Genomic DNA, 12310 nt, shown 5'->3' with positions numbered 1-12310 from the left:
GAAAAAATTTTTTTTCTTAAAGATTTTTTTGTTTTTAAGTAATCCCTATACCCAACGTGGGGCTCAAACTCACAACCCCGAGATCAAGAATCACACGCTTCACCAACTGAGCCAGCCAGGAGCCCCTATTTTTGGAAAATTTCTAAGTTCTTTTTTTTTTTTTTAAGATTTTATGTATTTGAGAGAGCAAGCAAGCACAAGGGAGAGGGGGGAGCAGACTCCCTGCCGAGTGGGGAGCCCAACACGGGGCTCAATCCCAGGACTCTGAGATCGTGACCTGAGCTCAAGTCAGACACTTAAGCAACTGAGCCACCCACATGCCCCTCTAAGCACAAGTTCTATAACTTACTGCTGTTCTAAATTATAAAACAGTAAAATTTTAAAAAAATATTCAAAGATTGATTAACTTCAGAATTTTAAGGTAAAAGGACTGAGCTATAGTTAAATTTTAACAGTTGGTTTGCATTATCATCCTTGGTGGCCAAACAATCAAATATCCTGTTTATTTTTTTTTTTAAAGATTTTATTTATTTGTCAAATATAAAGAGCAAGAGAGAGAGAGCGTGAGTGCACAAGCAGGGGGAACGGCAGGCAGAGGGAGAAGCAGACTCCCCTCTGAGTAGGGACCCGATGCAGGGCTGGATCCCAGGACCTTGGGATCATGACCTGAGCTGAAGGCAGACGCTTAACCAACTGAGCCACCCAGGGGTCCCAAAAAATCCAGTTTATTTTATATTTAATACATGTAAATACACATTCTTACCTGAAATTTAAAAAAAAAAAATTGAGTTTTGGATTTTTAAAGAGTCATAAATGAACATAAAATTTTCATGGATCAGTTCAACAAAAGGAAAAACTTACCTGGGCTATTTGCAAATGAATTTCCTTTACAGCATTTGACAAGGATTCTATAATTTCCTTTATGTGAATGAGATGAGCTTCTTCAATATCTTGAAACTTCTGGATAACAAATATGAAAAGTTACATATATACATAAAAAATACACACACTCTGAAATCAAAACTTTTTAACATTATTATTTATTTTTTTAGGTAATCTACACTCAACGTGGGGCTCGAACTTGACCCTGAGATGAAGAGTCACATGCTTTACCAACTGAGCCAGACAGATGCCCCTGCAATCAAAAGACCTTTTAAATCATCTCAATATAGCTAACCAAATTTAGTGAGTTAACATTATTATGTAATGTTTAACAATACTTCTAGACAAATGGGTCCAATAAATATACTGAAATGTTTAACTTTTTAATATATAAACTTTGTTATGCCATTTCTCAGGCATGTATAAACTTGTTCAGAGTTTGAAGACACCACAATTAAAATCTATAATTACAGTCAGAAAATTGGAAGGAGATCCAAATGAGGAGTGTCACAAAAGCCAAGGCAGAAGTGTTCCCAACTGAAGAGCAGATAGTTGGCAGAGCAAAAGCTACTGTTTACTTCTGAAGACTTTATAATCTAGCCTGAACTCTCAAAGTGTCTTTCTAATCCTTGAAATATTAATACATGGCCTTCAAAAGATGTAATCTATGGTCAAAGAAATATGGAAAAGCCTGTATACTCTATCTCAGCAGTTCTCAACAGAAGGTGGGGATACATCCAGTCACCTGGAAAAAGTTTTCAAACTACAGAACGCATAGATCCTCTACTACTCCCTGGGGAATGGGAGTGGAAAAAGATGAGAATGTTGTTTGGAAAAAATTCCCAGGTCATTCTGATATTTATTCCCTGGGAAGAAAACCACTGCTAGACTTGGCTTCCAATAAACAAATTAAGAAGCCTAAGAAATACTGAAAAAAAACATGTTTCATTTTGCTTAACCCAGTGTGTTCCACATTTCTTTGACCACACAGTCCTTTTTGTTTTTCTTCTTCTCTGAGTATCTATTAATGTCTCACACAATAATATTCCTCAAAACAGGATTTGGGAAATGCTGAACTAGCTATTTTCAAACAAAATACATTTGTCATTTCGACTGCACAAACCTGATTACTTTTTTTTTTTTGCCAAATTAAATCAGTTCTAAGGAATAGGCCTAAATGCCTTGTTATTTTTTCTGGTTAGATTATCAAATTAAGTTTCCTCACCCCATATTTAATATATAATTTTCTTTAGCACTGAGTTATATGATCAGAAAATCACTAAGCTAAATGATCATGTTCATATCTGCGCAAGGGTCTGAACTTTCTAAAAAAAATCAGTAATGGTGAAATTATAGTTTTGGCAATAATGTAACAATAGTTCAAACACTTCAATCAATTTTATTCATGAGAAATGGTGGAGTTAAAATGTCTTGCTTTGACTCATTTTGACCAAATCAATGAGAATACCAGTATTTCAAGATTCTAAATTACCTTCTTAAGTGAGGAATATCCACAGAAGCATGATTCTATTTTATGTTCCTATTATAAGAATTTGCCTTCAGCTTAAATTTTTGCAATTTAATGAATAAGATATTTTCTCATAGACTGGTAAGACCCAAATCCAGAAAAGCTAGGTCAAACAGCCACAAATTTCATATGGATAATCCCTAATTCCAAGAAAACTGTGCCACCTTCATTCTCTTTTGAAAGAGCTACACTGACTGAGTAAGACATATCCTTAATTATTTAAAAATATCTTGAAGCATGAAGCCACACAAAAACTCAAAGCGTGATTCAGATGCAATTTAGAAACTGTGCTGGGTTGGTTTTTTTAGGGGGTAGGGGATCTGCTAAATATCACAATTCCTCAGAATTAGTGATGACTAAACATAGAGTAATTCAACAATGGGACTATAGTCTCTAGTTTTGGATATAAATAAATGAACTTTCTTGAACAAATCAGGCTTTTCTTCCTTGCAATTTCAAATTCACCGTATTCATATGTATTGTTACATTAATTTTTTTAAAAAGTACAATTTTGGGGACGCCTGGGTGGCTCAGTCGGTTAAGCATCTGACTTTTGATTTCAGCTCAGGTCATGATCTCAGGGTTGTGAGATCGAGGCTCACAACAGGCTCCACGCTCAATGGGAAGTTTGCGTGGAGTTCTCTCTCCCTGTATGCCCCTCCCCCGGCTCCACTCACATATTCTCTCTCTTAAAAAAATAAATAAAAATTAAAAATTAAAAGTACAATTTTGTCAGCCACTCTAATACATAAAAGCACCCTAATACTAAAAGTCCTTAATCTGAAGTTGTTGTTTAAGCAAATCTCAAAGCTTCCTTGAATGAGCCACCTGTTTAAACAAAATCTCCATATTCTCTCCAGTTTTTAAGTATCATTAAATAATAGTAGAAAGCATAAACACAAAGAAAATTCACAATTTTAATCATGTTTTTTCCTAACCCCAAATGAAAATAATTAAATCACAATACTCTAAATAAATCCTAACCTCTTTCATCCCACAGACTCAACTTCTTTTCCCACTAGTAAATATAGGTCCTGTCACCCAAATCTGATTTTCACTAGACTGACAGTGAATCAGGTCAACGTGCTTGGCCTGGAACAAAGAAAGATGGAAATGTAAAAGAATTCTTTTCACTTCTAAATAGCTGAAATTAAAGTTTAAAGTCTACTATCCATTAAGAAATGATAGCCCTTTTTGCCGTTGTACTAGTCTGACAGAGAGACAGAGACGAAGAGGGAACGTGAGAGAGAACAAACATACACACATTAGCACAGTATACCATCACCTTTACTTAAAAGCAGCGTGGTTATACATTTGCTCAAATATATTAATGTCCCCATCTTGGAAGTAGCAGAATAAACAAAATGCCAATGTGGGGGAAAAAGAAAAAAGTAATGAAAAAATAGAAAGAAATGAGAGGGAAAGAGGAGTGCTGAAAATTTTCAGAACACTTTTATAAAATAATATAAACGAATAAAAAACTCTGACTCTAGCAAATTCTAATTTTTCCAAATTAAATAGCTGAAAGGCAAACATTTTCTGACAGAAACTAATCATGTTGATGCAAAATTAATGAACCAGTACTAGTACTGTCTTATAAACAAGTGTTCCTAAGGATTCAAAAGCCAAAAGAACACTTGCTGAAGTCTACAATAAGGCTTGTTGCTACAGAAATTGAAGTTTTTTCTCTCACTAGGGTTAGAGGCTCATTTATTACAATTAACTAAACCCTTCTTGAAATATTATCATTTCCCAGCTGCCATGACATTATACTTCCCAGTTTTCTTCCTTGTCTGGCCTCTCCTACTTGGGTCTCAGCATCCCTTCTTTTACCAAACTGTCAATGATGAGTCTCTCAGAGCTTGGCCCTTTCTTCCCTACACTCTATTCAAAGATGATGTTATTATGGCTTTGAGTACTGGCAAGCCCTTATTTTACACAAGCTCATAATCCTTCATTCAAAACTTTGGGACCAGATGTTTTAGAGTTCAAACATATTGAATTTTTAAAATAAAGGTAATGTGGTGTTGTTACCATATCTTTCACAATACTGCAAGCAGGATTTGCAGTGGCATCTGTGTATCAAACACGTTAATATTTCTAAAGGAAAACATGTATATTCAATGTAGGTAGGATAAATTAATAGCCTTACATCAGTTCTGGTCAAGTTTTGCTGCCAAATGAATTACAGAAAAAAAACTTTCGGTTTTTAGAGCTTTTGGATTTCAGACATGTAAACAAAGGACTGTGAACATTATACCCAGCCCAGATTATCTGGATCTTCCACAACTGCCCACATGATGTCTCCACTTTAAAATTAACATGTTCAGAATGGAACATCTGATCCCCTTCCAACCTCTCAAACTAACCTAACAGTTCTTCATCTAGTCTTTCCCATTCATCTCTAACCACACGAACTTACAAGCCAAAACCCACAAGAGATCCTGATCTCCCCAATAATCCCCCCATCCTCCAACTCCTGCCATCTCCGAACACACTCAATTCTCTCTTTCAACCACCACACGGCCCCTCATCCTCACCTGACCACTATACTCTCCTTCCAAACTAGACTCTTGATTTTCATTTGGCCCTACCATAATCCATGCTCCACAAAATTCCCAGAATTATCTTTTAAAATGCAGATCAGGGGAGCGCCTGGGTGGCTCAGTCGGTTAAGTGTCTGCCTTCGGCTGAGGTCATGATCCCAGGGTCCTGGGATCGAGCCCCATGCTGCATACAATCTTTCAGTGTCTCCCAACTGCCTTTTTTTTTTTTTTTTTAATTTTTCTCTCCTTTATTTGACTTATGCCCTATTCTTTTTCTTTCTTTTTAAAAAATTTGAGATTATTTCTAACTTCTTGGGATTTGCACACATGAAAAAATGTTCAACATCATTAGCCATTGGGGAAATACAAATCAAAATCACAATGAGATACCACCTTATACCAGTTAGAATGGCAAAAATTAACAAGACAGGAAACAACAAATGTTGGTGAGGATGTGGAGAAGGGGAACCCTCTTCCAACTGCTCTTAAGAAAACCTAAACCCTTACTATAGAGCTTTGTTCTTCCCTATCTCTAACTTCTTCCCACTCTCCCTCTTCACTCAGTTTCAGTAAGCACTCTTTGCTTTCTACAATGCGACAGCTTTTTCATACCTCTGGGTCTTATATCCAGGGGTCCTCGATACCTGGAACACTCATGCCCTAGAATGTGTCTCTTTACTCATTCTTCAAGTCTCAGTTTTAAATCTCACTTTTCCAAAAAAGCCTTTCCTAACTCCCAAATCCAAATCAAATTAGGTTGCTCCTATTATTCCATCTCATAGAATCCTTCTTTTCCCTTGTAACAGGTTTAATAATTCATCATAACTTTGTATTTAATCATGTATTTAATGTTTGCCTCCCTCCACTATATTGTATCCTCCACCCAGAGCAGGGAGATATTTTATTTACGTATATACTGTTATACACCCAGCAACTAGCACAGTGCCTGCACCACGGCAAGTAAAGACGGATGTGTATATGCCTGCAAACAAGCATGAAAGCCTTCTGATTTCTCAGATGGGAATCATTCATCACTCTAAGCAGGAAGACTCCCTAGAATCCAAAAAGGCAGATTCATAAAGTCCTTCTTCACACTTATTGAATGCCTACCATGAGAATCCCTGTTACCACAGAACTTATATTTTAGTGGAGGAAGACAGACGATAAAAAAACGGTAAAAGAACCAGTGTGCTTCACTACATTCAAATATGATGACTAAGAATAATGTTCTAAGAAGTGGTTTCTTCACCAGCATCAACAGCAGAGTAAAGAATAAGCAGAATAGCTACAGCCAACCCATGATGAATAAGAACATAACAAACCCCTGTTATTGTAAGCCACTGAGATATGGGGGTTTCTTCGTCACCTCAGCATACCCAGCCTATCCTGACAGAGTAAATAACATTCATGGCGTATTAGATGACAATAGGTGCTAAGGAGAAAAACAAAACAAGAAAGAAGTACAAGAGGGTGGGGGTAGGAGTTTTAGTTATGATTCATAAAAGGTACCCATCTTAAACCTAGGCCTTTAATTAAGACTCTAAGAACATCAAATGGGATATAAATGATCCCAAGTTTATGGGAAACAGACTTTTTTGTCTGTCCTCCCTAACTAAAATGGAAGCTCTACGAGGAGCACGGATTCTTGATTCTTTGTTAATTCCTTCTATAAGAATTATAAGAATAATGTTATATTCTCAGCAGTGAATCATTTCCAGTTTTCTTCTTAAGCAGAAATCAATTTTACAATTCATACATAAGGCTAACAATCAGCCCTGTTTTCATCATCTACCAATATACTCACTTTCCCCAATTCTCTTTAAACAGCCTCTTCTGTACACCTAAATATTCCCTTATAACGTCATAGTTATTGCATCTTGGTCCTCGATTTCCAAAACAAGATGTGTATCTTTAAAACAGCATTAATAAAACATACTAAAAAATTATTTGACACAAGAATTATATTATTTGTATCAGTAAAACAAATATCCTGTTTTAGATTTAAAGCTTAAAAATACCAACCTGAGCTGTTTCTGTCATTTTCTGTTCAAAATCAGTTTTTGCTAATGCATACTTCTCCACATAAAGTTTATAGGTATCTGTAGCTTTCTTAGATTTAACAGCTGCCTGTAACAAAAACAAAACAAAAATATTTTTAACTATACAATGACCTGTTTTCTTTCCTGATATAAGTTCATACTATTTCAATGCATTTTAAGGGATGAGGCCTATGGTGAGTCCAATATGACATAAACTAACTTTAACACCTTTTTTCAAGTCCTCATTAGTAATATTTTTATTATAGTCACAGAATAACGCAGAAATTAAATGCTGATTCTCCTTTCTGTCTGATGGAATGTGCTTTGAAAAGTTAAATACTCCCATTTTATAACCCAGAGTAATATCATATAACCACATTATAATGGTATGGTGTTTCTAAGAATTCAATCAACAAAAACATGACAATACCATCAGAATATGCTTGACACTCTTTTCTACATCTGTAAGTCTTCCTTCCTCCCACAACACAGACATATTCCATTTAATGTCTCATTAATAATTATAAAGGTAGCTCAAAAGTTGAGAAATCATTTTCTTTGATGTTTCTCAGTTTCCATTATGCTCCAATAAATCTATAAATTTGTTTATATTTTTGCCTAATTTTCAAGATTTCTATTATTAAAAAATTGTTATTGCATTATTATAACTCAGTTTTATGAGAATTATGTATTCAATTAAAACTTAATATAAAACAAATTATACAGAGATCTTTTCCTCAAGGACTTCATGAAAGTAGTAGAACCTATTTTTACTTAGAAATCAGCAGAAAGCAACAAAGCCACAGAAGTAAAGATAAATTCTATGGACAATATACACTGAAGAAGAAGAAAGAGTTTGTGTAACTTGTAGGTTCGAGCAGACATACGGTTATCCAGAAACTTGACTATTTTCAAAGTACTGATCAATCTGGACATGGGAAGCTTGGGGAGTAAGGAGTGTTGATGTAAATTAAGAGTCTAAGGAAGATCAAAAAAAGAGAAGATATAAATATCTCAATTTTCTTGATGAGTAAGAGATGGTCTGCTAAGAGTGAAGAAGAGTAGGGTAGGGCTAGGAGCTTCACAAGAACGAGAAACATTTCAAGCTAGGGTTATAGAAGGTACAACAGATGATGCTAGATGAGTAAAAGTACTCCTAAGAGTCACTGAGGGCTCAGTGAAGCTGGAAAACAGAATTCGTGTACATACAATCCAAACACCACGTAATCCTCTCTAGCTACGGTCAGGAGTCTAGAAATAAGAAGCAGAAACAGAAGTTGGGTTTACCTGAAAGGCTGGGATTGGCAAGAGATGTAGAGAGTCCTACTCTTTACAAAGGCCCCTCTGTATGCTCCTTAAAATATAACTACATACATTCTAGTAAACACATTATGCTCCATGCTTTCCTGCATTCTTAAATAAATAATATAGGATGCCACTATATCTTGTAGCATAAAGAAAACTGCTTTTGGAGCCAGAAGACTCTGTCTTAAAGAGTTTTATATAGTTCTCTCATTCCTAAAATGGGAAGAATACCACCTATTTTTTTAAAGATTTAGCAATGATGAAATGTAACTTATGTAAAATGACTGGGAAAGGGACTGGCGCATAGTTAAATATACAAAATAAATGGTATCTGCTATTATTATGGTTTCTAAAAGCAACACCATCAGGAAGATCTATAACTGAATTTTGTTGTTATTGTATCTAACAGTTGTACTGAGTTCTCCATCCCTAGAGTAAGTGGTTAAAACCTATACTGATTTTCTAGTTTGCTCCTATGGATTTTTTTTTTTAACTCTTTTTCCATTGTCTCAGGCCATTTGACATTATTTATACTACTGTTAGTATACTTCCTCTGACATCCTGGCCTTGTTTAAACACATAACAATTAGATGAGATGGTTATTTGAAATCTACTAAGTATTTTCATAGGAAGCAGAGATAAATTTGCTATATTTGAGAAAAAAATTTTAAAGGTGTGGTTATCTGGGTTTCCTTTGGCTATCTGGGAGATATATAGATATATATATATATACACACACACACACATATATACATGTATATATATATATCAAATCCTATATATATATATATATATATCAAGAGACTTAAGTTTCTTCTACCAACTACCTGTATTTTTAGTCTGTGCAAGAATGAGGGGAACCTGGTCCTAAGAGGAAAGTACACAGCAATACAAGCCTTTCTCAAGAAACAAGAAAGGTCTCAAATACACAGCCTAACCCTACAACTAAAGGAGCTAGAGAACAGCAAATAAAGCCTAAACCCAGCAGGAGAAGAGAAATAATAAAGATCAGAGCAGAAATCAATGAAACAGAAACCCAAAGAACAGTACAACAGATCAATGAAACTAGGAGCTGGTTTTTGAAAGAATTAAAAAGATTGATAAACCCCTGGCCAGACTTATCAAAAAGAAGAGAAACGACCCAAATAAATAAAATGATGAATGAAAGAGGAGGGATCACAACCAACACCAAAGAAATACAAACAATTATAAGAACATATTATGAGCAACTATATGCAGGCATATTAGACAATCTGGAAGAAATGGATGCATTCTTAGAGAGTATAAACTACCAAAACTGAACCAGGAAGAAATAGAAAACCTGAACAGACCTATAACCACTAAGGAAATTGAAGGAGTAATCAAAAATCTCCCAACAAAGAAGAGCCCAGGGCCAGATGGCTTCCCAGGGGAATTCTACCAAACTTTTAAAGAAGAATTAATACCTTTTCTTCTGAAGCTGTTTAAAAAAATAGAAATGGAAGGAAAACTTCCAAACTCGTTTTATGAGGCCAGCATTACCTTGATCCCAAAACCAGACAAAGACCCCATCAAAAAGGAGAACTACAGACCAATATCCCTGATGAACATGGATGCAAAAATTCTCACCAAAATACTAGCCAATAGGATCCAGCAGTACATTAAGAGAATTATTCACCACGACCAAGTGGGATTTATTCCTGGGCTGCAAGGTTGGTTCAACATCCGCAATCAATCAATGTGATATAATACATTAATAAAAGGAAGAACAAGAACCATATGATACTCTCAATAGATGCAGAAAAAGCATTTGACAAAGCACAACATCCTTTCTTGATTAAAATTCTTCACAGTGTAGGGATAGAGGGTACATACCTCAATATCATAAAAGCCATCTATGAAAAACCCACAGTGAATATCATTCTCAATGGGGAAAAACTGAGAGCTTTCCCCCTAAGGTCAGGAACATGGCGGGGATGTCCACTATCACCACTGCTGTTCAACATAGTACTAGAAGTCCTAGCCTCCGCAATCAGACAAAAATAAAAAATAAAAGGCATCCAAATCGGCAAAGAAATGAAACTCTCACTTTTTGCAGATAATATGGTAATTTATGTGGAAAACTACTAGAACTCAAACAGGAATTCAGTCAAGTGGCAGGATATAAAATCAATGCACAGAAATCAGTTGCATTTCTATACACCAACAACAAGACAGAAAAAAGAGAAATTAAGGAGTTGATCCCATTTACAATTGTACCCAAAACCATAAGATACCTAGGAATAAATCTAACCAAAGAGGCAAAGGATCTGTACTCAGAAAACTATAGAATACAACTGAGGAAGACACAAAGAAATGGAAAAACGTTCCATGCTCATGGATGGGAAGAACAAATATTGTGAAGATGTCTATGCTACCTAGAGCAATCTACACATTTAATACAATCCCTATCAAAATACCATCAATTTTTTTCAAGAAATGGAACAAATAATCCTAAAATTTGTATGGAACCAGAAAAGACCCCGAATAGCCAGAGGAATGTTGAAAAAAAAAGCAAAGCTGGTGGCATCACAATTCCGGACTTCCAGCTCTATTACAAAGCTGTCATCATCAAGACAGTATGGTACTGGCACAAAAACAGACACATAGATCAATGGAACAGAATAGAGAGCCCAGAATGGACCTTCAAGTCTATGGTCAACTAATCTTCGACAAAGCAGGAAAGAATGTCCAATGGAAAAAAGACAGTCTCTTCAACAAATGGTGTTGGGAAAATTGGACAGCCACATGCAGAAGAATGAAACTGGACCATTTCCTTACACCACACACAAAAATAGACTCAAAATGGTTGAAAGACCTCAATGTGAGACAGGAGTCCATCCAAATCCTAAAGGAGAACACAGGCAGCAACCTCTTTGACCCCAGCCGCAGCAACTTCCTCCTAGAAACATCACCAACAGTACATTAAGAGAATTATTCACCACGACCAAGTGGGATTTATTCCTGGGCTGCAAGGTTGGTTCAACATCCTTCAAGGCAAGGCAAGAGAAGCAAGGCAAAGAGGCAAGAGAAGCAAGGGCAAAAATGAACTATTGGGATTTCATCAAGATAAAAAGTTTTTGCACAGCAAAGGAAACAGTCAACAAAACCAAAAGACAACCGACAGAATGGGAGAAGATATTTGCAAATGACATATCAGATAAAGGGCTAGTATCCAAAATCTATAAAGAACTTTTCGAACTCAACACCCAAAGAACAAATGATCCAATCAAGAAATGGGCGGATGACAATGAACAGACATTTTTCCAAAGAAGACATCCAAATGGCCAACAGACACATGAAAAAGTGCTCAACATCGCTCGGCATCAGGGAAATCCAAATCAAAACCTCAATGAGATACCACCTCACACCCGTCAGAATGGCTAAAATTAACAAGTCAGGAAACGACAGATGTTGGCAGGGATGCAGAGAAAGGGGAACACTCCTACACTGTTGGTGGGAATGCAAGCTGGGGCAGCCACTCTGGAAAACAGTATGGAGGTTCCTTAAAAAGTTGAAAATAGAGCTACCCTACGACCCAGCAACTGCACTACTGGGTATTTACCCCAAAGATACAAATGTAGGGATCCAAAGGGGTACGTGCACCCCGATGTTTATAGCAGCAATGTCCACAATAGCCAAACTATGGAAAGAGCCTAGATGTCCATCAGCAGATGAATGGATAAAGAAGGTGTGGTATATATATACAATGGAATATTATGCAGCCATAAAAAACAAAAACAAAAACAAAATCTTGCCATTTTCAACAACATGGATGGAACTAGAGGGTCTTATGCTAAGCAAAATAAGTCAATCAGAGAAAGACAAGTATGTGATCTCACTGATATGAGGAATTTGAGAAGCAAGGCAGAGGATCAGAGGGGAAGGGAGAGAAAAATGAAACAAGATGAAACCAGAGAGGGAGACAAACCATAAGAGACTCTTAATCTCAGGAAACAAACTAAGGGTTGCTGGAGTGGAGAGGGGGTGGG

General features: G+C 36.2%; 1 protein-coding gene across 1 annotated transcript in view; it reads right to left on the bottom strand.

Annotated features, from left to right (window-relative positions):
* The window catches only part of FCHO2 (FCH and mu domain containing endocytic adaptor 2), a 128077-nt gene that overhangs the window by 69374 nt on the left and 46393 nt on the right, over nt 1–12310 (bottom strand). Inside the window, exons 6-7 of the mRNA XM_045889906.3 lie at nt 6979–7083; nt 862–960 (exon numbers count right to left, since the gene is read on the bottom strand). Of these exons, the coding sequence (XP_045745862.2) occupies nt 862–960; nt 6979–7083 (204 nt within the window). The remainder of the gene's footprint in view (nt 1–861; nt 961–6978; nt 7084–12310) is intronic.

The sequence above is a fragment of the Mirounga angustirostris genome, unplaced genomic scaffold (genome assembly GCF_029215605.1).
Source record: "Mirounga angustirostris isolate CCGP_5_RB_7025 unplaced genomic scaffold, mMirAng1.0.hap1 SCAF_7, whole genome shotgun sequence".
NCBI lineage: Eukaryota > Metazoa > Chordata > Mammalia > Carnivora > Phocidae > Mirounga > Mirounga angustirostris.
Note: the sequence above shows the minus strand (reverse complement) of the source record. Positions and strands in the feature narration are given on the sequence as shown.